This window comes from Neofelis nebulosa, chromosome 18 (assembly GCF_028018385.1).
Source record: "Neofelis nebulosa isolate mNeoNeb1 chromosome 18, mNeoNeb1.pri, whole genome shotgun sequence".
Taxonomy (NCBI): Eukaryota; Metazoa; Chordata; class Mammalia; order Carnivora; family Felidae; genus Neofelis; species Neofelis nebulosa.
The window spans coordinates 9,710,326-9,734,553 of NC_080799.1; the positions used below are offsets into that span (position 1 = coordinate 9,710,326).

At 49.0% G+C, this 24,228-nt stretch overlaps 2 protein-coding genes across 2 annotated transcripts in view; both read left to right on the plus strand.

Annotated features, from left to right (window-relative positions):
• The window catches only part of HIP1 (huntingtin interacting protein 1), a 153,161-nt gene extending 143,472 nt beyond the window's left edge, over window positions 1-9,689 (plus strand). Inside the window, exons 27-31 of the mRNA XM_058710848.1 lie at window positions 292-397; window positions 1,365-1,488; window positions 1,952-2,013; window positions 5,034-5,142; window positions 5,877-9,689. Of these exons, the coding sequence (XP_058566831.1) occupies window positions 292-397; window positions 1,365-1,488; window positions 1,952-2,013; window positions 5,034-5,142; window positions 5,877-5,929 (454 nt within the window). The 3' untranslated portion in view covers window positions 5,930-9,689. The remainder of the gene's footprint in view (window positions 1-291; window positions 398-1,364; window positions 1,489-1,951; window positions 2,014-5,033; window positions 5,143-5,876) is intronic.
• Window positions 9,690-18,270: 8,581 nt separating this feature from the next.
• The window catches only part of LOC131501469 (nuclear envelope pore membrane protein POM 121C-like), a 53,500-nt gene continuing 47,542 nt past the window's right edge, over window positions 18,271-24,228 (plus strand). The window contains exon 1 of the mRNA XM_058711641.1: window positions 18,271-18,403. The gene's annotated coding sequence lies outside the window, so the exon portion shown is untranslated. The remainder of the gene's footprint in view (window positions 18,404-24,228) is intronic.

Genomic DNA, 24,228 nt, shown 5'->3' on the forward strand with positions numbered 1-24,228 from the left:
GATGGCTCGGAGCCTGGAGCCTGTTTCTGATTCTGTGTCTCCCTCTCTCTCTGCCCCTCCCCCGTTCATGCTCTCTCTCTGTCCCAAAAATAAAAATAAAAAACGTTGAAAAAAAAAATTAAAAAAAATAAATAAATAAAAGGAAACCTGGATCTCTTGGCAGTGCAGGGGTGGGGCAGGCAGTCTGTGTTCTCTGAAAAAGCCAGGGTGATAGGCGAGGTCTAGAGGTGGGATTATAAGGGGTTGCAGCCGTCAGTGACATAATCTATCTTGTCCCTTCCTGACTCCCAGGGACGCAGCCGATCTGGTGGTACAAGGCAGAGGGAAATTTGAGGAACTGATGGTGTGTTCGCATGAAATTGCTGCTAGCACAGCCCAGCTTGTGGCTGCGTCTAAGGTAGGAGCCGCACACGACGCCCCGGGGCTCTGTAAGGGCCGGCTAGATTAGAGACACTCGGATGATGGAGCCTGCCCCAAGAACAGAGGAATTATCCGGGGTCCACGTAGGTTGGGTCCCACGTTAAAATTCTGCCTCTCAAGGGTCCCAAGCTACCCTCCTCTGAGAGCCTGCCATCTGTCATCAAGGAGCCCCTCTGCCCAGCTTGTCACATGGGCTTCTCTTCTTGGCTTTCATCACTTTTGTTAGTAGTGGCCTTTGAGGGGCCCAGCCATGCCGACCTCTGATCGACAGTCTCGGCATTCAAGGAGCTCTTAGATAAGGAATATGTCGGCACAGGGGGCTGCTTACCTGGCCCGGCTCTGAGGTTCCACTACCAATGTCTGCCTCTCCTTAAGAGTCTCTGCATTTGTTTTTTTTGTTGTTGTTTTTAAATTTTTTTTTAACGTTTATTTATTTTTGAGACAGGGAGAGACAGAGCATGAGCAGGGGAGGGGCAGAGAGAGGGGGAGACACAGAATCCGAAACAGGCTCCAGGCTCTGAGCTGTCGGCACAGAGCCCGACGCGGGGCTCGAACTCACGGACCGTGAGATCGTGACCCGAGCCGAAGTCGGCCGCTCAACCGACTGAGCCACCCAGGCGCCCCAAGAGTCTCTGCATTTGAACCACTGCCCCATCTAAACGTGATACAAAGCTTGTTACCAAAATCTGTCTGTGAGTTATATAGTACCCCGGGGAGTGTTCTTATCGTCCTTACTTACCATCACCCCAAATTAGTTTCCATAACTAGGAAAGCTAGAGTCTGAGGCCACCAACTATGCCGGGGAGGTGACCCCAGAGGCAGCGATTTTTAAGAAGTCGATTGGGGACCACAGCGGATACCATGTTTGTCAAGAACTATCGGACCGACTGTTTGATTCAGTCGTCGCCACGTTGTGTGAACGTCAATCCGCTTGGTCCTGGCAGGTGAAAGCTGATAAGGACAGCCCAAACCTGGCCCAGCTGCAGCAGGCCTCTCGGGGAGTAAACCAGGCCACCGCCACTGTTGTGGCTTCGACCATTTCTGGCAAATCACAGATCGAGGAGACAGGTAGCCTTCCAGAAGCAATGCTTTCCTTACCTATCTTGTTCAGCTATTTTTGTGTTCTTTTTCATGACCCCAATGTCCCGCAATTCTGTTTCCAAATTCTGTACTGTTCATCGTTCTCCGCGCATACTTATATTCTCGTAAGATGGGACACCGCATAAGCATCCTATTTGTATCTCCATGGCAACAGACCTTAAGGTGGATTTTCCATTTAGTAATTTCTCTGGATTCAAAGACATGAGTCTCCAGGCCTGGCTGTCCCGGGGGGTGAGGGGAGGGGTGGGGAGGTTCCGAGCCTCGTTACCCTTTCACGGCACTTCTGTCCCGTCCATCCATCGGTGACTTTCAAGTGTGTGGTGGGAACTAACAAACCAAGCCTTTTAGCAGAGCGCTGACATCGGCCGCCTCTCGGGCGAGAGTCAGCCATGGGCATTCTCTGACAAGACCTTCTCTCTTATCCTTGCAGACAATATGGACTTCTCTAGCATGACACTGACCCAGATCAAACGCCAGGAGATGGATTCCCAGGTACGATCCCCGCTTCTGAGTCCACTGTTCTGTTGCTGGTGACGTCACCCCCAAATCTCGTCCCCATGGAGAGAAGCCAGTGGGGGAGAGTCTTGGGGAGGAAACAAACACGGACGGACAGTCGCCCAGGAATGAATGCCAATGATGCTGGAAGGGACAGTGGAGGCGGCGGCAGATGACGGGTTAAGATCAGAATCTTAACTCTTGCTCACTAATGCCCCTCTCAACGTTACCATCAGGGATTTCCTAGCTGACATCAACGAGCATTTAATGTCTTCTGATTGACAATTTTTTAATTGTAGTTGACATCTAACGGTACATTAGTTTCAGGCATACATGTAGCGACAATTCCATGTATGGTCCCCATCTGTCACCATGCAACATCATGACAATATTTTGTTAATGACAATATTATTGACTATATTCCCTATGCCTATGACTTATTTTTCTCATAACTGGAATCCCATACCTCTTAATACCGTTTACCTGCTGCACCCATCCCTCCGCCCGCTTCCCCTCTGACACCCACTAGTTTGTCCATTTCTGCTTTTTTTGTTTTTCAGCAGTTATTTTTTTTTAAACTTCTATGAATTATTTGTGTATGACCTCTGGTTTAAAAAAGAAAAATCAATTCACTGAGAACCCATCAAAAGACAATGCCATTATCCCCAATTGTTCAGTAAAGTTATGGCATGCAGAGGAATAGGAATCCATGGGACCCTGAAAAAAAACCCTGACATCCTTGTTTTAGAATGACTGGTCCCAGGGGTGCCTGGGTGGTTCAGTCGGTTAAGCATCCAACTTTCGTTCAGGTCATGATCTCACAGCTCGTGAGTTTGAGTCCCGCACTGGGCTCTGTGCTGACAGCTCAGAGCCTGGAGCCTGCTTCAGATTCTGTGTCTCCCTCTCTCTGCGCCCCATCCCTGCTCATACTCTGCCTCTCTCTCCTTCAAAAAAAAAAAAAAAAAAAAAGAATTACTGGTCCCAGTCTTGGAGTAAAGTCCAGGTTGAAGACCGTTAAAGGCTCTGTATGTGTCTCTTGACATCTTTCAGAAAAAGTCATATGGCCAAATACTGGAAGACCTGAGGTCAGGCTTGAGTCTACACTGTCTACACTGTCTTGCTTACTGGTCTCATCCAGCCCCGCTTGACTGCAGATCCCATCTGTATGCTGATAAGTACCAGAGCCTTCTCCCTGGCCTCAATCTTCTCCTTGAGCTCTGTGTTTGTCCAAGTGCCTACTTGATCCCTCCACGTGATGCCAAATACATCTCTAATTGAATGGGTCCAAACCAGGGCTACTGGTTTCCTTCCCACTCAGATGTGTCCCTCCCCTGTTTTCTCCATCTCAGTAACTGGAACCCCCCCAGACCTGGATGGCGGAGACCTAGGAGGCATCCTTGGGTCCTCTCTTCTCCCTCTTCCTTCTACATCCAGTCCCCCAGCAGGTCCTGTCAACTGTGACTCTCCTGGCCTGAACCTTCCCCCTTTTCTCCGTTTCCCTAACCCAGCCTAAGCCACCACTGGTTCTCTCCTGAACTACTGCAAAAGCAACTTAACTGTAACTTATGCAAGTGTTTGTTTCCAAGTAGTTTTGTGGAGGGGCCAGGGAGGTGGGGCAGTTGGGGTGGAGAATAGGAAAGGGTGTTGCTGAGACAGGTCCAGCCCTGGGTTGACAGTTGGCAGAACTTGGTGAAGGCACACGATGGAGTTCGCCATATCATCTCCATTTCTCTGTATATGTTCTCCATTTTGCATAATCAAAAATTTGAAAAGAAAAAAAAGGAACCACCTAACCGGGCTTCATTGCTTCCACTCTTGCCCCCTACAGTTTGTTCAGGTTCCGCATATTTTATTTACTTTATTTATTTATTTATTTTTAAGTTTAGTTATTTTGAGAGAGAGAGAGAGCGAGCACACACACATGTGAACGGGGGGGGGGGGGGGGGGGGGCAGAGAGAGCTGGAGAGAGAGAAAATCCCAAGCAGACTCCACACTGTCAGTGCAGAGCCCAACATAGGGCTTGAACTCACGAACTGTGAGATCATGACCTGAGCTGAAATCAAAAGTCAGACGCTTAACTGACTTGAGCCGCCCAGGTGCCCCAATTTTACGTATTTTAAAAGCGTAAATAACATCACTTTATGTCCCTTGCTTAAAATTTTCCAATGGCTTTCCTTTCACACTTGAGTTAATACCCCAGCCCGGGGCCCTGGGCTGTTTTTCCACCCATCTCCCATGGCCCTCTCCCCCTCTCAACCTCCTTCCTGCCTGAGTAGCCTTTGCTGAGCACCCTTTGCCCTTATCACATGACCCTGCGTCACTTTCACTATGGGTCTGATCTATTCTTGTTCATGAGTTTATGTCTTTGCCCTGCAGGGTAAGCAGAGACCTTGTCTGTCCATGCACCACTCTGTCTCCAGCACCTGCCGCAGAGCCCTGGGGTACATGATGGGTGCTCAGCTCAGCAAATGTTTCTTGAATTAATAAAATAACTAGAATTAATGAGGGATAGGGATAGCCAGGGACCAGCCTTTTCCTTGGGAAGATTGTGCTTTTTCCTGTATAATGATAACCCTAAGTTGGACCAGCCCTTCAGAGATACCAGAGCCATCAGAGCTGGCTCTTGCCTGGATTTCCAGGAAAGCGGGATTGAAGGAGAAGGGGGATTTGGTTGGAACATGCCACACGGATGGGCTACACGTTGGAGTTGCTTTCAGGTAGAGATTTCAGAGGAGCACGTTATGAGCCCTACTCCCAACAGGCGTTGGGGCTATAAGGCATCAGCTCCAGTAGAGGGCCCCAGTGAGGAACAAGAGGGGCCACTGGGATAGACTGGTGGATGGCAGAGGGTGGGGAAATCCACAGACCCGAGGATGAAATTGAGAACCAGGTACACTATGGAAACAGGGTGAATAATCCAAAGGAAGAAGAGACCCGGAACATGGAGGAGAGGGACTGAGTTAACACGAGACCACTGTCCGGTTGCTGCTCAAGAGCACATTCCACTCTTCCCACAGGTCCGGGTGCTAGAGCTGGAGAATGAACTGCAGAAGGAGCGTCAAAAACTGGGAGAGCTTCGGAAAAAGCACTACGAGCTCGCCGGTGTTGCCGAGGGCTGGGAAGAAGGTGGGCCTCTCTGAGGGCCGGTGAGGGCACGGTGAGGGGAGGGTGCACATCCCCTCAGACGTGACCGAATGAGGCGCCCTTCAGGCCGCTGACTTCCCCCTCACGACTCACGGAGCGTGTTTTCTCTGCAGTTGTAGATAACCTCCAAGCCCAGAACTGCCATAAATTGTGGCGAATCGAGAGCTTTGGGGGTCACCTGTTAAGGCCTTAACCTTGACCAGTGGGCTCATCACCCACTCACCACTGTTCCCTTCCAGGCCCAGTTAGCCTGGTTTCCGGCCCAGCAGTTTCCTGTGTGGCTTGTACAGAGTTGAACGGTGAATGAAAAAATGGCGGCCAGCAGGCAGGGCAAGTGGATCACAGGCCTCTCGCTGACTAGGGTCAGCAGTGGGCACCAGTGGCCGCGCCATAGACAGGGTCAAGAGCTAGAAATGGAGTGGAGTAGGGGTACTGTCAGGCCCACCCACCCAGAGAGGCTTTATCGCCTGGAATGTACTGCTCTCCCGTGTGCCTAATGCGGCCAACTTGATCACAACCAGGACTGCCAACCCTCGTCTTGTCTGTGGGAACCAACCACAGATGCGTACCACTCATGGTCGGGCACCTAACTTGGGGAATAGATGCCTGTGAGCATGAGGTATCTTAGAGCCTAACGCTGGTCACCGTTCCTGTTGGGTACATGAACGCGTGCACATGCGACGCGCTATGAAACAGAAATTACCGTTGTCTTTCAGGAACAGAAGCATCGCCACCAGCACTGCACGAAGCGGTCACCGGAAAAGAATAGAGCCACACCAACACCCCACACGTCTGAGTGTAAATCCTGTTGCAGTCTCTGTGTGTTATTCCCCAGCCACAGCCTAAGCCCCCGGGGGTCCCGGCGGCAGCCACACCGCACACCGCTCCCGTTGTCCAGAGCCGGGGACCCGAATGGCCTTCCACAGAGGAGGGGGACCAGGGCCGCCCCCGCGGAGAGGCCCTCCCTCCCAGTCCTGCCTGCTGTTTGACCCCCCACCCCCCCCTCCCCGATGCTCGGCATCCTTGTCCGAGGGGCCTGCTGTTCCGGAGAGCCTGGCAAGGGGCCATCTATGCCTTCTCTTCTCTGTTTTCTTCTCAGCCTTTTCTTTTACCATCACTTGCACCAACTTGGGAGCATCCGAGGGCTGGTGGGCTCCAGACCAGGATGCCGCCCCGAATCTGCCGTCAGAACGGCAGGAGCGTCCTGGCTGAGCACGCCAAGGCAGCTCTCCCCTCTCTTGGCGGTTCCATGGCTTCCCACTGCTTCTTACGGTGGTTGGTTGGGTTTTCTTTGGGGGGGGGGCTGTTTTTGGTTTTTAGGGGTTTTTTTGGTTCTCTTCTTTCAGTGTTCACTCGTAGAGCCAACTCTCCCAAAGGGAGCGCCCCCAGAGCTCTGAGCCATCGGGGAGGTGGGGGGGGGGGGCCCTAACCACAGCAGGTAACAGCAATGGTGCTGCTTAGCCTCCACCTTGGTGCTCCACGCCAGCCTCCATGCTGGGTGTCCTGCGGAGCGAGGATGGGTCAGCCGAGGCCACTCCCCGGGGGCGGGCACCGCTGCAGGGCCACGCTTTCCTCCAAAGGCTGAAGCAGAGCGAGTGCCTTTTCCTCCTAAAGCGAGAGTCCGGCTGAGAGAGCCCCTGCCCACCTTCACGAGCGACCAGGGGTAAAGAAAGAAGGGGAGGAGGGGTGCACACTGCCCAGGTCTCGGGAGACCCCGCTCTTGGGAACTCTTCGCGACCAGGCTGAAAAACCTGATCACATGCCTGAATGTGTTGGTGAGAGAAGCCACATTTCTGACCCCAGAATGAATTTTCCGGGCCACCTCCCTTCAGACCCAGGCAGGACCCTGAGAGGGAGTGCATGAGGGGTTTCCAATTCCTTTCTCCAAATGGCTGCTTTGGCATCCTTGTGAACCTGAAGAAGCTATATAGTTCCACGTTCTACCTAATCGATAGACCCAGAAGATCAGGCCAACTTGCTCCCGGCAGGAAAGAACCCTGTGCTTGGTTTGGTACCTTTCATATTTATTACTAACCTCCGTTGAGCAGCAGCAGCCTACAGAAAGCCGCTTTGAGCAATCAGGATTTGAGGTGTGACGATGGCAAGGCGTGCGTTGCTGCCCTAGGTCATCAGTCTTCAAGTATCAGAAACAAGCTTCCCAATCTGTTACCAGTCTAGACCCCGAAGCGAGCAGCTTCCTCCGAGCATCTGGGTCAGGGAAACCGAGAAAGGGGGACCACTGGCTCTGAGCCCTTCCAGCCACACATCCCGGGCCCTTGCTGCTCGGACGGGATGAGGACAGAAGGCACGTAACGGCTTCCTAGAGGCGGGCAGCCTGACAGCACTTGTCCACCTCCAGCTGGACCCCCGCATTTAAGTGACCTTCCGATCTTGGACAAACAGCGTCTTCCTTCCTTATCTGTAGCAACTCGTAGGTAGAAAGCCAACAAGCACTTCCCAGGACCTGTCCCAAAGGAACGTCTCGAAGTGTTGCTACCTGACAGGTTGTGAGAGTCCTGTTTGATCACTGTGAATCAACCCCGCCCCTTCCTAACCACGCCCCTCCCTCTCTGTACATTTCCTAAGTAGGGCAGTCAAGACGCACCCTCCCATTAGCTCAGATTCCAAGAGTCAGACGTGCTATCTCCACATTGGGCTAAGGGGGGGTGGTCAGCAGTAGAAGATGAGGGGTCTTACGCTTTAAAGCCCCTTGGTGCTCAGCGTTTTTCCATCCGCGGCTCAGAAGGAATGGTGTGCGGCATCCCCGTCCCCGTTGTGCGTTCTCCAAGTGGGTCAACATTACCACAGAGGACTAGTCCTCACTTCCCAGAGTCTTGGCCAAACTGTTGTGCTCTAGGTTCCCAGTGGTGACAAAAAAATCTAGAATGTGGGACCACACTAGGACTCTGAATCACACTCCCTCTAAAAAGAAGCCACGGTAACTTTTAACACCTTTGTGGACTGTGGACTTAGCCCGAGTAATCCAACCATGCAGAAGGCAATTAAACAGGAACACAGGCTAATCCCGTCTGTGCCAGATGCAGCACAATTCTGTTGGTCATTGCTCACCTTGGAAGCTGGTCCATGCTCTAGCCAAAATCAAATTGTCCTACCTTGGCTTTTCTAAAAATGAGCGTATCTCTACTTGGTGTGAAATGCTCAATTAAAACAGGAATCACATCCTAAGGCTAAAAATGAACTCACAGCCTTTTAGTCACCTGAGCATCGGTAGTGACTGAAGTCCCATGGGTCAGTGTAAATGGGTCACAGCAAGGCAGAGCAAGAAAACGGCTTAGGGCCGATGAGAGGTTGAAAGACAGCCGTATCCGTTATTTAATTTTGTAATACAGTGCTCTAATACCTCTAGAGTAAGGGTCTGTGTGTACATATTAAGGAACACAATAGAAAAGACCTGCCTTTGTGGGGTTCTTTTATATCTGAGTCAGGAGTTTAAATTAGACTGTAATTTAGATTGTTTGCTGATTCTGCTGCTTACAGCAGGGTCCCTAGGATCCCACCTGAATGGGAGTCCCTAACCCATGGCTGGAAGAACCAAACATTGTCCAGAATATCCTTTTTTGGAAGTGTTTGAGCTGCCAGGTCAACACCAGGGTTTACCAGGTACCACGGGGGTCACGATGCATGTCGTCCATTCAGTCAGGTTGGTTTGCTTCGGCTCCTCCCTGAGGAGGAACTGGTTCTGAACTTGCACCTGGGACATACTCACTTCTCTGCCGGCTCCGTGGCCCGGAGGCATCTGCCGGCTCCACTTACCCTGGTCTCTGACAACAGGTAGAAGTTCTTGCTACCTTCTACTGCCTTTGCAAGTCTCTGGAAATCCTTCCTGCCAATGAAAGCCTTCGATCCTGGCACTGGCCTCTCAACTAGATTGGCTTTGCCCGTCGCCATCTTCGGTCCTCCAGACACCGCCCTGTCTATAACATAGAACACCACCACCACAGGCCTGCCAGCCTTCACCACAGCAAACCGGGCCAGCTGTCTGCTGCTCAAGTCCCCTTCGTCTCCCAGGGTCAGACCAAATGCAGGATCAGCGACCCAGAGTGGTGGCACAGCCTCTCACCCCCAGGAGCCAAAGCAACGGGAAACAATTGGTTAGATGCCGTGGGGTCCGATTCTGAGAGTAGGTCATTTCCAGACATGGTTTTCAGGTGACCCTCAACTACCTCAGGTTTGAAGGCCCTAAACGAAGCTGATTACTACTCATAGGGACAAACCGAGGGGGTTCAGATAAATCTTGGTGATAACTTATAACAAACTCTCACATTTAGGTTTGCAGGGATAGGTTGGGTTTGTTTTTTTCTTGTTTTTAACCTTTCCCCCAGTTTTCCATTAGAATAGTTCCTATAAATGAATTTCATTTTCCACTGAGTGCCTACCTTCCCAGGGCAGGTAGCCACTGGCTTTTGTTCCCTTCCAACAATACTTTTCTTATGGTATTAAGACCTTTCTTTGTATAATACATTGCATCTGTGTTTTCAATTTTTCAAATAAATATTTCAACCTGGCAATGGAGAGTAGTTGTGATGACCGGCCAACCAAAGTGGTATGGAGGTTGGGGCTCCAGTGAAAAGCCTACACTTCTATCCTGGGATTCACTGAATCCACTTAAGCTCTGCACCTCTGGGAGTCGGTCTGAAAGGACGTTTTCTGAGGAATACAACTGTAGAGAAACTGGTTTGCACCCCTTAATCATGTTCTGTCTCCTATACACTGTCCTGACCTTGGGAATGATCGAGCGGAACGTGCCAAAGTGGCCAATGCTGTCATTTATCTTGATGGCCGGGTCTGTGCATGAAATCTCGGGATTTGAGGTGTGATCTGAGGTCCCAGGCTATGGATGAGCCTTTCCCCACCTGCAAGACACAATAGTAACCTGCCGTCTTAAAAATTGGATGGGACAAATGCCGCTCAGTGCCAGAGGCTGCCAGTCTCGGCTCCCAGAGGATCTGCAGAGGGAGCTGCTGTTAAGCTAAGGGGACATCCAAGGGAGGGAGGGAGATGGGGAAGGCCCGGGGATGAATTGCCCAAATGACTCATCAAGTAAGGAGAGAGGGACCGCCCAGCGGGAAGATGATCTGGATAAATACAGAAATGGGGGACGCTTGCCTACAGCCGGGGTTTTCTGCTCCCTGCAGCAAAATGCAAGGGTGAGCCTGTTGAATTTGAAGCACCACTGAGACAGTGGACAGACCTTGGTCACAGCTGTCTTGTAGATCACTCCTGGGGCTCAAGTGTGAAGCTGAGGGGTCTAAAAAGCCAGGCAGAGGGCTGCTTTGAGCTTCGAAGTGCCTTCCAGGGGCCTAGGTCTGGCCCGGCCAGCTGTGCCACCAAGGCAGGTGTACCCAGCCCTCGACACTGCCCAGCCTGCACGTGGCCTTGACCAGATGCCCCAGAGGCTCTGGTACTCACACCTAAGGGGTCTTCCCAGCCTCCTGTGGCCACGCCCCAGTTCTAGAAAGGCAGCTTGGCCGGCTGGTCACTCCAACAGTCAGAGCATTGCAAGGAATCTTGAGATCAGGCCACTAGAATGATACTAACAGGCCTTAATAAGGGCAGTAGGGGCGGGAATTAGGACTTACACAGACGGGCCAAATTTGGGGCCTAGGGGTAGCCCTGCCAAAGTAAAAAGCAACGAAGGGAATGGGCAAGTGGAAGGATGTGTAGCTGAAATCTAAGCCGAGGGCACACAGCTGAGGCACACGCTGTCCTGTTGTCTGAAGCCAGTGAGTTCATCTTGCTCAGTCTGTAACCCGTTCCTGAACAGATGGTAGGCCTTTCAGCATTTTGGGGCGAGTGAACGTTTCTCTATTTACTCTGCATTCTTAGTCATACACACGTTTTATGAATCCATCCACTGTGCGAGCGCCGAAATGTCAAAAGATGAAGACTGTTCCCTACCCTCAAAGGTTACGTGCACGTGTTAGGTTTTATCAGATGTCTGTTTTGTGCAGGGCTGGCAACACGGTGTAGAGCAGAAACCCACCCTTCTGGAGCTTACAGGCTACACAGGGAAACAAGCAGGACAATCCAATAATCACAAAGACAAATGCAGAACTGCAGTCGACCCTTGGGGCACCTGGGTGGCTCAGTCGGTTAAGCATCCGGCCTGGGCTCCGGTCACGATGGCCTTGGCTCAGGTCACGATCTCACTGCTCGTGAGTTCGAGCCCCGCGTCGGGCTCTGTGCTGACAGCTCGGAGCCTGGAGCCTGCTTTGGATTCTGTGTCTCCCTCTCTCTGCCCCTCCTCCACACGTGCGCGCGCTCTCTCTCAAAAATATATAAACGTTAAAATTTTTTTTTTTACAAAAACCACAGCTGACCCTTGAACAACACGGGTTTGAGCTGCAGATTTTTTTATCTGTGAATATTTTTTGATAAACACAGTATAGCACTGTAGGTGCGTTTTGTGCCTCTCTTAATAGCATTTTCTTTTCTCTGGTTACGTTAGTGTAAGAATCCAGTGTATATGAAAATACTGATTGGAAGGGGTACATGCACCCAATCTTCATGACAGGATTGTCAACAATAGCCAAATTATGGCAAGAGCCCAAATGTCCATCGACTGATGAATGGATAAAGCAGGTGTGGTATATATATAAAATGGAATACTAAGCCACAAAAAAGAATGAAACCTTGCCATTTGCAACGACGTGAATGGACCTAGGGAGTGTTCTGCTAAGCAAAATAAGTCAGAGAGAGAGAAATACCATATGGTTTCACTCACATGTGGAATTTAAGAAACAAAACAGAAGAACATAAGGTGGGAGGGAATGAGAGAGATAAACCAGAAAGCAGACTCTTAACTATGGAAAACAAACTGAGGGTTGTCAGAGGGGAGGTGGGCAGGGGGTGGGTTAAATCGGTGATCGGGATTAAGGAGGGCACTTGTGATGAGCACTGGGTGTTGCATGTAAGTGATGAATCACTAAATTCAATACCTGAAACTAACATTACACTCTATGTTAACTAACTGGAATTTAAATAAAAACTTGAAAAAGAAAAAAGAAGAATACGGCATATAACACATGTACAAAATAGGTGTTTGCTGACTAGGTTATCGGTAAGGCTTCTGGTGAACAGTAGGCTACTAAGTTTTGGGAAAGCCAAAAATTACATGTGGATTTTCAACTGTGTGGGCATCGGCGCCCCAAACCCCTACATTGTTCGAGTCAACTGTTCACCTAGAGTAGGCACAGTAACAATGCTCTGACAGCGTGGAAGTCCAGGTTATAGAAAAGCTTCCTTGATAAAGTGACAGCTAAACTAAGTTACAGAGTGTGAGGAAGTGTTGACTAAGCCACAAGGGAGGGAAAGCCCGTTCTCGATCGCAGGAGCTGCATGTGCAAAGGCCCTGTGGGACATTAAAGGAACTGAAAGGTCAGTAGAGCGGGAGCCCAGACAGTGGTTCAAGACGAGTCTGGGCAAAGAGGCAGGACCTGATTACGCAGACAATGGAAAGCAGTTGATGGGCTTTAGGCAAAGTGATGTCAAAACCGCATTTGCATTTCAAACAGACTATTCCAGATACAGTGTGGAGAACAGACCAGAGGGCAGGCCGCAAGAGTGGATGCAGAAATCCGGTAAAGAAGCTGTTGTATTAGTCCAGGCAGAGATGGTGGAAGATAAGACAGTGGCAGTGGAGGGGCGCCTGGGTGGCTCAGTCAGTTAAGCATCTGACTTGGGCTCAGGTCATGATCTCGCGGTTTGAGAGTTCAAGCCCCGCATCGGGCTCTGCTGGCGGTGCCCAGCCTGCATGGGGTTCTCTCTCCCTCTCTGCCTCTTCCCCAATTGCATGCTCTCTCTCAAAAATAAGTAAAATAAATAAACTTAAAATAAAAAAAAGGAGTGGCAGCGGAGATGGGGGGAAATGACAGGACAGAAGCACGTGTAAAAGGCAAAATATTCAAGTCTTGGTTTAGATAGAGGGATACGGGAGAGGGAGGCCCAGGTTTCCGGCTTGTGCCATCCGCTCAAGAGAGGGGACACAAGAGGGCCAAGCTTGGCACAGATATTATGTCCTCAGCCGAGGTGCCTCTGAAGCACCCAGGTGAAAATGTTCGGTGGGCCCCTGGAGCCCAGGGAAGTCGGAAGCGATGGGAATTCATGGTAACTGGAACCATAGCGTAGATGGCCAAGAGGAGGGTGTGAAGAAAGAAGCGGGTCCAGCACTGAGGCATTTCGATATTCACAATAGTCAGCTATAGGAGGCCACACTTGCCACGGACCTTTGAAAGAGCAGCTTGAGAGGCAGGAGGAAAATCGGGTGAATTGGCACTTGGAAACGAAGGGGGGACAGCGTTCCAAGGAGTGACACAAGATGGCGTCAGGTACTGCCCTTCTGGATGCGGGTTACAAGCAGATGCTGTAGGAGCTGTTGAGATCACTCCCAAATGGAAAGATCAGGAAAGGCTGCACGTGAACAGTGACTGATCCCCTAAGAGGCAGATCAGATTTCAACAGGTAGAAATTGGGGATGAGGACATAGCAGGTGCAGGAAGATGCCACAGAAGATGTCAGTGTGAGGAAGCGAGGCGAGGAAAACGTCTACACTCTGGTTTGGTTAAAGCATCAAATACAGGAGTGGAGAAATGGAAGACAGAGCTGAAGAGGTAAGTTGTGGCCGAGTGAAAGAAAATTTTGACTCAAGGGGCACCCCAATGGCTCAGTTGGTTGAGCGTCCGACTTCGGCTCAGGTCATGATCTCGCAGTTCATGAGTTCAAGCCCCACGTCGGGCTCTGTGCTGACAGCTCGGAGCCTGGAGCCTGTTTCTGATTCTGTCTCCCTCTCTCTCTTTGCCCCCCCCCCCATTCCACCTCCTCGCTCTGTGTTTCTCTCTCAAAAATAAACAAACATTAAAAAAAAAAGAAAGAAAGAACATTTTGACTCCCAGGCTGAGAAGTTTTCATTTTGTTCCCCAGTGAGCCACTGACGAGCCCTTGGTAGGAGAATGGGCTTGTCTCACATCCTCGCCTCTCGGGTTCACCGGTCAGACTGGCCAACCGGAAACACTGTTGTGTCACCCCACAGGATCCTCCACACTCCCTCGTGGCCCCCTTTCCACCCTGCCTTTCACCTCTCACAATTCCATGAGCCTGCACTGAGCAATCTTGTGGGCACACGGGCTCCGTGATCCACACTGTTCCTAGAGAAAGTCTAAGTTTCTAGGTTTAGTAAAGCATCCAGGATCCTTGAAAGCATCCTGGACCGTCCCTCAAAAACTTCTCCTGAAATCTCCACGTCTAGTTACATTTTTTCCCTTCCAAGACCAACTTTGGAAACTAAATTGTATTCGACTCGTATCTGGTTGAAAATGACTAATATTACAACAGGTGTATCTTCTTGAATTCTGTCAATTCAGCAACCGTCGCTGATTTCCTATCCTACACACGAGACTAGTAAGAGGGAAAAAAAAAAAAATAAGCAAGAGCTTGTCCCTTCTTTAAGGACCTTCCAAACTTGGAAGATAGACACATACATGAGAAACTGAAGGATACGTGTGAAAGAGATGAAACGCTGTTTGAGGAAATCCAGCGGTATCCAAAGGAAAGAGAGGGGTGAGGCGATCACTTTAGGAGGTAACAGCATCTAGAGAGGTGTTTTTAAGGAGGAAGACGGAAGCATGCTTCAAAGCTAAAACAAAGTCGAAGGAGGTAGAGATGGAGGTATGGCGGAAGGAGGAGGAGGGCTGTAGCACATTCCTTGAGACGTGGATTCATTCATTCCTCCCCCAAGTCCTTATTCAATGCCTGCCATGTTGAAGGCACGAGGGACACAGTGCCAGGGACACATCTGCCCTCCAAAAGCTTGGGTGGTCCGGTGGGCCAGCTGACGCCGAACCAGTGTGATGCAGGACCCAAAAGGTTCGTGGAAAGGAGGACCAGCACGTTCAAGAAGCTAGTATATTCAAGGAGGTCAGGGGAAGCTCCCATGAGCAAATGACATTTAAGCTGAAACCTGAAGAGTAAGGAAAAGTTGGCAGTGGGGGAGGGGGGGGGGAGGAATACTCCAGGCAAAGCTAACAGCAGGGAGAGAGACTTTGGAACACTGAAGAATGACAGAAGCCTGTGCGGATGGAGCGTGACCAAACTGAGTGCCAAATTGGAGAAGGTCTCGAATGCCACTTGAAGGATTGGAGGCTTTGTTAACTTTTTTTTTTTTTTTTTTTTGTGAGACAGGGAGAGACAGCATGAACAGGGGAGGGTCAGAGAGAGGGAGACACAGAATCTGAAACAGGTTCCAGGCTCTGAGCCGTCAGCCCAGAGCCCGACGTGGGGCTCGAACTCACAGACCGCGAGATCGTGACCTGAGCCGAAGTCGGCCGCTTAACCGACTGAGCCACCCAGGCGCCCCATGTTTTTTTGTTTTTTTTTTTAATTGAGGTGAAATTCTCATAAAATTAACCATTTAGTACACTTTGGACATTCACACCGTCATGCAACCACAATCTCTTTCCGGTTCCCAAACATTTTCATCTGCCCAGAAGAAAACCTCTTACCCACTCAGTAGCCACCCCTACCCGCCCTCTCCCCAGCCCCTTGAACCAACTGATTTGTTTCTGTCTCTATGCAACGGTGGATGACAGATGGCATTATAAGCCAGTGAGGAAATTATGGGATATCTAAATACTCAAAACATTAAGTTTTATGGATATAAGGGGGGGGGGAGGGTGTCACTGGGACAGAGAACAAAGGAAACTTCATCTTTACCTGGACTCTTTCCTTTTGACAGGGTTCAGGACGCGCTGATATCCCATACGGCACTTCTAGCATATTGAATATTTGAAGCTGAAGGAAACTGAGAAATAGCATGTACGGGAAGGACTTTGTGGCCTTCCTCTGAAACAGGTCATGTGAGAGGTACCCTCCTTATACCTGGAGGAAAGGAACGTCCTTATCTCCATGTGAGGGATGCTGAGAAGAATCGGAACAGGGCTTCCCTGCTGTTTCTCCCAGTTTACTGCACTCAGCTCACATTTTCTTCATTCTATCAGTTTTCTTATTTATTTTTTATTTATTTTTGAGAGAGAGCGAGTGAGCAGGGGAGGTGCAGGGGGTGGAGGGAGGGGGGACAGAGGATCTGAAGCGGGCTCTGCATGGACCGCAGAAAGCCCGAACTCACGAACTGTGAGATCACGACCTGAGCCGAAGGCAGACTCTCAACCGACTGAGCCACCCGGGTGCCCCTCATTCTATCACTTTTTCCACGACTTTCATCATTAAACCTAGCATAGCAACACTCAGGTTTAACTAACCACTTCTTTAGGTCTTCATTCCTGTATGAAGACGCCCGCGTCATGTAAAACTGATTTTATATAAAAGTGTACGTTTTTCTGTTGTTCATCTGTCTTCTGTTGCAAGGGCCCCAGCTAAGAAGGTAGAAAGGCAGAGGAGGGAAAAGACCTTTTCCTCCCCTGCAGTTTCTGACAACCACAAAGGGACGGCCGGGATACCTCACTCTCTCCAGAGCAATTAGATGTAGGTGAAATCCTTTGCTAAAAGTACAATGGGATTGAGTGGCAAGTTTGGGGCAGACTTTAGGAAACTGGGGTGAAATGCTGTAGTTAATACGACAGCAAGGTTCCAGAACGGATAAGAGAACTTCCAAATCTGCAGGAGGAGCACAGTGACATTAGAAAGCATGCACTGGGGGGCGCCTGGGTGGCTCAGTCGGTTAAGCGGCCGACTTAGGCTCAGGTCGTGATCTCACGGTCCATGGGTTCGAGCCCCGCGTCGGGCTCTGTGCTGACAGCTCAGAGCCTGGAGCCTGCTTCAGATTCTGTGTCTCCCTCTCTCTCTGACCCTCCCCCGTTCATGCTCTGTCTCTGTCTCAAAAATAAATAAACGTTAAAAAAAAAAAAAAAGAAAGAAAGCATGCACTGGGGCACTGGGTGGCTCAGTCAGTTGAACATCCCAACTCTTGATTTCGTCTCAGGTTATGATCTCACGGTTGGTGAGATCGAGCCCCGCGTCAGGCTCTGCGCTAACAGTGCACAGAGCCTGCTTGAGATTCTCTCTCAAAATAAACTTAAAAAAAAAAAAAAAAGAAAGAAAGCATGCATCTACAGAGGAGTGATGGCATGATTCTTTGATTTTCACCGGCAATGTTTAGAATCTCTGCAGCCAGACTGGAGAGAAGACACAGTCTGGTTTTGCAAGGGATGGACATTGGCCAAAAGGGCAGAGTGAAAACTCACTGAGGTGAGAACTGGATCGGTCAGGATATCCAAGCCATTCGGGAAAGGAAGAGAAGCCCAGAGGGGGCTGGTTAGAGCCAAAGAGACCTGGCTGCCATGAGGGTGAAAAGTCTATTCATAGAAGAACTGGAGAAATGTGAATTATGCATTAAAATGAAGGATCAAGAGAGGTAACAGAATCATTTTATGGGAGGAATGAGAGATTGCAGAGTTTGACCCCCTCCCCTTCCCCCAGATGGCTTTTCTTTAATGCTGAGACTGGTAGAACAGGTGTTAGCTACTCAGTTTCATCCAAACCTTGAGACAGAATGATTATGAGGGGGTAATACCCCTCAGCTATTGTAAAGAAAGAAAAAAAAAAAAAGGTGCCCTTTGGGTCTGCCTTCAGTCTAATTGTGCCATTTTCCGGGCAGTCTTTACAAAGGTCTGAGTAATTTACAAGGGAACAAGACAAAAACCCAACAACTAGCCATGGGAGATCTCCAGCTACTTGCGGGTGCTCTGTTCCTGGGGGTCCCAGAGAAACCCTGCACAAGCAAAGGGCAGAGACGCAGGGGGATTTGGGTTCTCAAAGAGCCACACAGCCTGGGAGGCACACACCACCCTAAGGGACGCGGGTCACTGGACGTGAGCGGATTCCCTCCTCCCTTGGGAAAGAGTCACCGAATGGGATCCCGCAAGTCTACAAGGCGAGGACAGAAGGCGGGAACGACAGCCAGCAGGCGCTCTTCCCTTCCTGACCCGAGACTCCCGAAGCCCACTGCGGGCAGGGAGCGGCCGAGAGCGGTTGCCCGGCAACCGGCTCCCTCGCCTGCTCTCGCGGGAGTCGCCCACAGTGACGCGAGACGCGCGTGGTGCACGGCGGGACCACGCGGCGTTCGCCCGCTGGCGGCGGGCTGGCTACGGAGGTTGGAGACGCGTCCTCACGGCTCAGGCTGGAGTACGACGTGGCCTCCAGGGCCGCAGCCTCCTGGGCTGGCCGCTTGCTGGGGCCGTGGATGGGCCACCGCCTGGAGGCGCGCCGTGGGGTAAGCTCCTTCCGCGCGCTCTGGCCTCGCGCGTCCCCGTCCGTGAGGCTCGCTTTTGGGCCGGCCGCCAGCGCTTGCGACTCCCGCGAGGTGGGGGCCGCAGGACGCTGTGCGCCTGGGTGTGTCGGGCACGTCATAATGGAAAGGCAGTTCGGCGCATAGTAGGTGCGCAGCGTTTGCTGCTTAGCAGTCGCTCCAGCGGTCGATCCTGCGCCTTCTTTGCCGATTCCTGGGCCCCCGTGGGTTCCATGATGCCGCTCCTTCGATGACATTGGGTCTCCTCTGCCTGCTGCCCCTTCCTGGGTTTCTGCCCCTGAGCATTACGTCTCTGTTCAGGATTCAGTTCTTGGCGCTCTTTTAAGAGATGCTGGCCAGCCCTCCCGTGTCCCTGATCACCAAGGTTGTTTACATGGCTCCTAAATGCTGTCCTAAATGCATTTCATCTCTTTGTAGGGTAGCTTTGTGCCTTTTTCCCATATCGCAGACTCCGCCTGAATCTGGCCTCATGATTTTCGCTTGTCTCCCAGTCTCCCTCCTCCTGTGTGTTGGCTGACTCCGTTCACAGCAGTCACTAAGGCATGAAACCGTCAGATTTGACTCGTGACCAGCTCTTAAGCGCCATCATTCCGTGAGGTGGCGGGTCCTCTAAAGCCGTCCCCATCCTTCGGTTCCCACGGGTCTTTTTGGGCTCTGTTCCATTTCTTCGTTTAGTTTTCTTCAAACCGGATAATTTCCAAGGACCGGTTTTCAAGTTTGCTGATCTTTTCTTTTACTTCTCAGATCTGCTGCTGAACCCCTCTAGTGAGCTGTTCATTTAATGTACTCTTCAGTCCAGAATTTCTGGCTGGTTCGTCTCCCTAATTCTTTCTTTTCATAGATGTTCTCCTTTTGTTCATCTCTTGTTTTCCTGATTTCCTTTGGTTCTTTGGCCGTGATTTCCTGAGCTCACTGAGCACATTTAAGATGGTTGGTTTAAAGTTTGTGTTTAGTAAGTGCGATGCCTGGGCTTCCTTGGGGATGGTTTCAGCCAAATTCTTTTTTTTTCTTTTTTTTCCCCTGGGAGTGGTCTGTACTTTCCTGTTTCTTTGTGTGTTTTATAATTTTTTTGGTGACAACTGTACATTCAAATGTTATAACGTGGTGACTTTCAAAATGTGATTTTCTTAAGTCATCAGGGATTGCTAATTTTTGTTTGCTGAGAGCCGGAACTGTGTTACCTTTCCAAACTAATTTTGCAAAATGTGTATGCTTTGTTTTTGTATCATCACTGAAGTTTCTGTTCCATTTTCTCTGCAGTCAGTAAGTAACCTGCCATAGATTTCCTTAAATGCTTGACTCTAAGTGGGGAAGCAGGAGAAGGGAATTCTGTCTCTTCAGGTCTGATAGATGCTCCCCGGGGAAGCCGTTGCCGCCAAGAAGGTCAAATGCACAGCAAGTATCTGTGCTGGTCGTCAGGGATCTGTCAGACTGCCCAAAACGTATAGCCCCAAATTTACGGAGGACGAGGTTTCCACAGCCTGCCCTGGGGCCAGCAGATTCTTCAGGAATGCAGGCTGCTACCCGTACAGCGGCAGCATGTCTGTCTGAGGAACGGGGGGGATATTGGCTGGTTTCCACATGCTGCTCACTTGTGAAGAATCAGCAACCTCTCCGTTCATTTTGGAAGGACTCCTCTGGTTGTTAAAAGTCTCTGGTCATGTTCCAGAATTCCAAAATAGTTGACTCTAATCATTTTTCCCAGTTCAGTGGTTGCTTTGGTGAAGGGACCAACCCTTAGAGCTTCCTACTCCTCCATTTTGTGTGCTGTCGCGCTGGGTAGTTTGGTTTTTTTTTTTTTTTTTTAATGTTTATTTATTTTTGAGAGAGAGTGTGAGCTGGGAGGGGGCAGACAGAGAGGGAGACACAGGATCTGAAGTAGCCTCCAGGCTCTGAGCCATTTGCACAGAGCCTGACACGAGGCTCGAACTCATGAAGCACAAGATCGTGACCTAAGCTGAAGTGGGACACTTAACTGACTGAAACACCTAGGCATCCCTTGTTTTGTTTTTTTTTAATTTAACAGTCTGTTTTTTAAATTGGTCTGTTTAGATAATTTACACTTAATATAAATTTTGATTGGTTAGGATTTAAGTCCACAATTTTACTTTTTTCTCTTTGTTCCCTCTGGTTTTTTCTGTACTCTCTTCCCTTTTTCCTTCCCTGTTGTGTGATATTTGAACATTTTTTTAGTATGCCATTTTATTTTTATTTTTTTTTTCAACGTTTTTTATTTATTTTTGGGACAGAGAGAGACAGAGCATGAACGAGGGAGGGTCAGAGAGAGAGGGGAGACACAGAATCGGAAACAGGCTCCAGGCTCCAAGCCATCAGCCCAGAGCCTGACGCGGGGCTCGAACTCACGGACCGCGAGATCGTGACCTGGCTGAAGTCGGACGCTTAACCGACTGCGCCACCCAGGCGCCCCTAGTATGCCATTTTAATATGTCTAGAGGGGTTTTTTAATTTTTTTTTAACGTTTATTCATTTTTGAGAGAGAGGGGGGGAGGAAGCAGGGGAGGGGCAGAGGGAGAGGGAGACACAAAATATGAAGCAGGCTCCAGGCTCTGAGCTGTCAGCACAGAGTGCCATGCGGGGCCCAAACTCAAGAACCGTGAGATCATGACCTGAGCCGAAGTCGGACGCTTAACCGCCTGAACCACCGAGGCGCCCCTGTCTAGAGGTTTTTAATGTAGCTCTCATTTTATAGGTTTTAGTGGTTGCTTTAGAGGTTGTATTATACATACTTAGGATAATTTACTAGTATCAGTCATTTTACCAGTTCACGTGGAATGTAGAAATTTTACCACCTTTGGGTCCCTTTGCCTTCCTTTATATGAGGCTTTAGTCTTAAATATTACCTCCGCACACATTGAGAACCACATGAGATGATGTTATAATTTTGCTTTCAGCCATCAAACATAACTAAAAATTCAAGAGGTTATATTCACCCAGATATTTACACCAAAAAATGCTTTTTTCTTCATTTCTGTCTGATGTTTCAAGTTTCTGTTATTTCTTTTTCATTTGAAGAAGTTTCCCTTGATCACTTTTTTTAAAAAAAAGATTTTATTTTTAAGTAATCTCTACACCCAACGTGATGCTTGAACTAACAACCCTGGGATCAAGAGTCGCATGCTCTTCTTTTTTTATTTAAAAAAAAATTATTTTTAACGTTTATTTATTATTGAGAGACAGACACAGAGCGTGAGCAAGGGAGGGCTAGAGACAGGGGGAGACATAGAATCTGAAGTAGGCTCCAGGCTCTGAGCGGTCAGCACAGAGCCCGATGCGGGGCTCGAACTCACAAACTGTAAGATCATGACCTGAACCGAAGTCGGTCGCTTAACTAACTGAGCCACCCAGGCGCCCCAAGAGTTGCACACTCTTCTCATGGAGCTTGCCATCCACCCCCCTTGATCACTTGTTTTGGAGCCAATCTGATGGTGGCAGATCATTTCATTTTCCTTTATTTCATAATGTCTTTATTTCCCCTTTGTTCCTGGAAGATATTCTCACTGGATACAGAATAATGGCTTTTCAGTTCTTTTCTTTCAGCACTTTAAAAATATTTGCCACTTCCTTCTCTCCTCATGATTTCTGATGAGAAATTGTTATTCCTTTGCATTGTTCTTTCCCTGTAGGTAGTATTTTCCCCTGTCAGGGTTTTTATCTTTATCTTTAATTTTCGGACATTTGATTATGATGTGTCTGGGTGTTGATTTATTTGGGTTTATCCTTTTACGGTTTGCTCAGATTCTTGAATTGATAGGTTTACGTCCTTTGCCAAATTTGGGATATTTCCAGCCATTATTTCAAGTATTTTTTTAACTTTTTTTTCTTTTCTTTTAATTTTTTAAAATTTCCATCCAAATTAGTTAGCACATATTTTTTTTTAACTTTTTTTAATGTTTATTTATTTTTTTTGAGAGAGAGACAGAGCGTGCACAGGGGAGGGGCAGAGAGAGAGGGAGACACAGAATCTGAAGCAGGCTCCAGACTCTGAGCTGTTAGCACAGAGCCGGATACAGGGCTCAAACCCATGAGCCGTGAGATCATGATCTGAGCTTAAGTCCGATGCTTAATTGACCGAGCCACCCAGATACCCCTCAAGTTTTATTTATTTGTTTGTTTGTTTATTAATGAGAGAGAGTGAGAGAGCATGCATGCACATGCACAAGCCGAGGAGGGGCAGAGGAAGAGGGGGAGAGAGAATCCCAAGCAGGCTCTAAACCTAGCACAGAGGCTTGATCTCATGACCATTATATCATGACTTGAGCCAAAATCAAGAGTCAGATGCTTAACCAACTGAGCCACCCACATGCCTCTCTCCAAGTAATTTTGTGTCCTTCACTCTTTCCTCTCTTTCTAGAACTCCAGTAAAATGAGTAAGATCTTTTGTTATTTTCCTGTAGACACTTGTTCATTTTTTTCTGTTTTGTCTCTGTTGTTCAGATTGGATCATTTCTACTGATATATCTTCAGGTTCACTGATTCTTTCCTCTGTTAAATCTTCATTTTGTATTAAGCACATCCTGTGAATTTTTCACTTACTGTAATTTTTCATTCTGAAATTTCTATTTGGGCCTTAAGATATTTTACTTTGATGAGGCTTTCTATTTTCTGGTATCTTTCAAGAGTGTTCATAATTACTTCTGGGAACATTTGTGTGATAGCTGCTCTAAAATCCTTATTTAATAAATCCAACATCTTGTCACCTTAATGTTGGCATCTGTTGGTTTTCTTTTCTCATTTGAGTTGTTTTTCCTGGTTCTTAGTATGAAGAGTAGGTAATTTTGTATTTTATCCTGGGCATTTTGAATCTTCTGTTTTGAGGCTCTAGTTCCTATGTAAATCTTCTATGTTAGCAGTTAGTCAGTATGTTTATATTCAAAATGCACATTCTGGTCCCTCTATGTAGCCTCTGGTTTGAAGGTAACTTTGTTTTTCAGAACCTTTGGAGAGCTGTTTTGGCCTGCCCCACTAGTGTGCTACCCAGAGGCCGGTTTGAACCCTCAGAGTATTCCACATTGTAGTTCAGTTCTCAGAGCTTCAGAGCTTTTGCTGTGTTGATGCTGGTGGGTTTCACACATGGGCTGCTTAGGGAGGCATGCCCAGTACTTCATACCCATATTTAAAGAATCCCTTTTTCTAGATCCTCACTGTCTACTTGAGAGGGGAGGGGGTGCCAGCTTCTTTAGTATTATTCAGTTAGTGCAGGTAGTGGATGATGGGGCTCCTCCCCAGTCTCCTCAGTGCCTGGTGGGGAGGGGAGAGGCTCTACCTCTGCTTTGTTGGTGCAAAGTGGGCCTGGTCTACAGGGCTTCATCCCACAGTCTCTGCAGTACCTGATGGGAGGGGAAAGGTATGGATTCTTTTCCAGTGTTTGCCTGGAGTAGGGTGGCTGTAGTCAAAAGGGTACCGTCCTGCAGAACTACCCTCTTCCTGGTCATTTGGCTGGAGAGAGTGGGCTTTTCTTGGCACTTTTGTGTTTGGGGTTGTGGGGGTGGGGCCAGGGCCTGTTGGCGTATTCTGGTTGCAGACTGCTCTGTCACCAGAGCCAAGATATAGAGAAGGCAAAAGAGACAGACCACCCAGGGAACTCACCACTGGGTCTCCTCTCAAGTCCCTAGCCAGTTGGCCTTCTTTTTTCCACCTTTCAAGAGGTTTTTTGATAGTTGCCTCATGTATTTTAAACAGGAGTTTCGGTTGTAATTAGCAAAAGGAATGTGATGGAATGTCCTTACTCCTTCTTCTGTGGGGCCAGGAACAACATCAGGCGTTTTTGT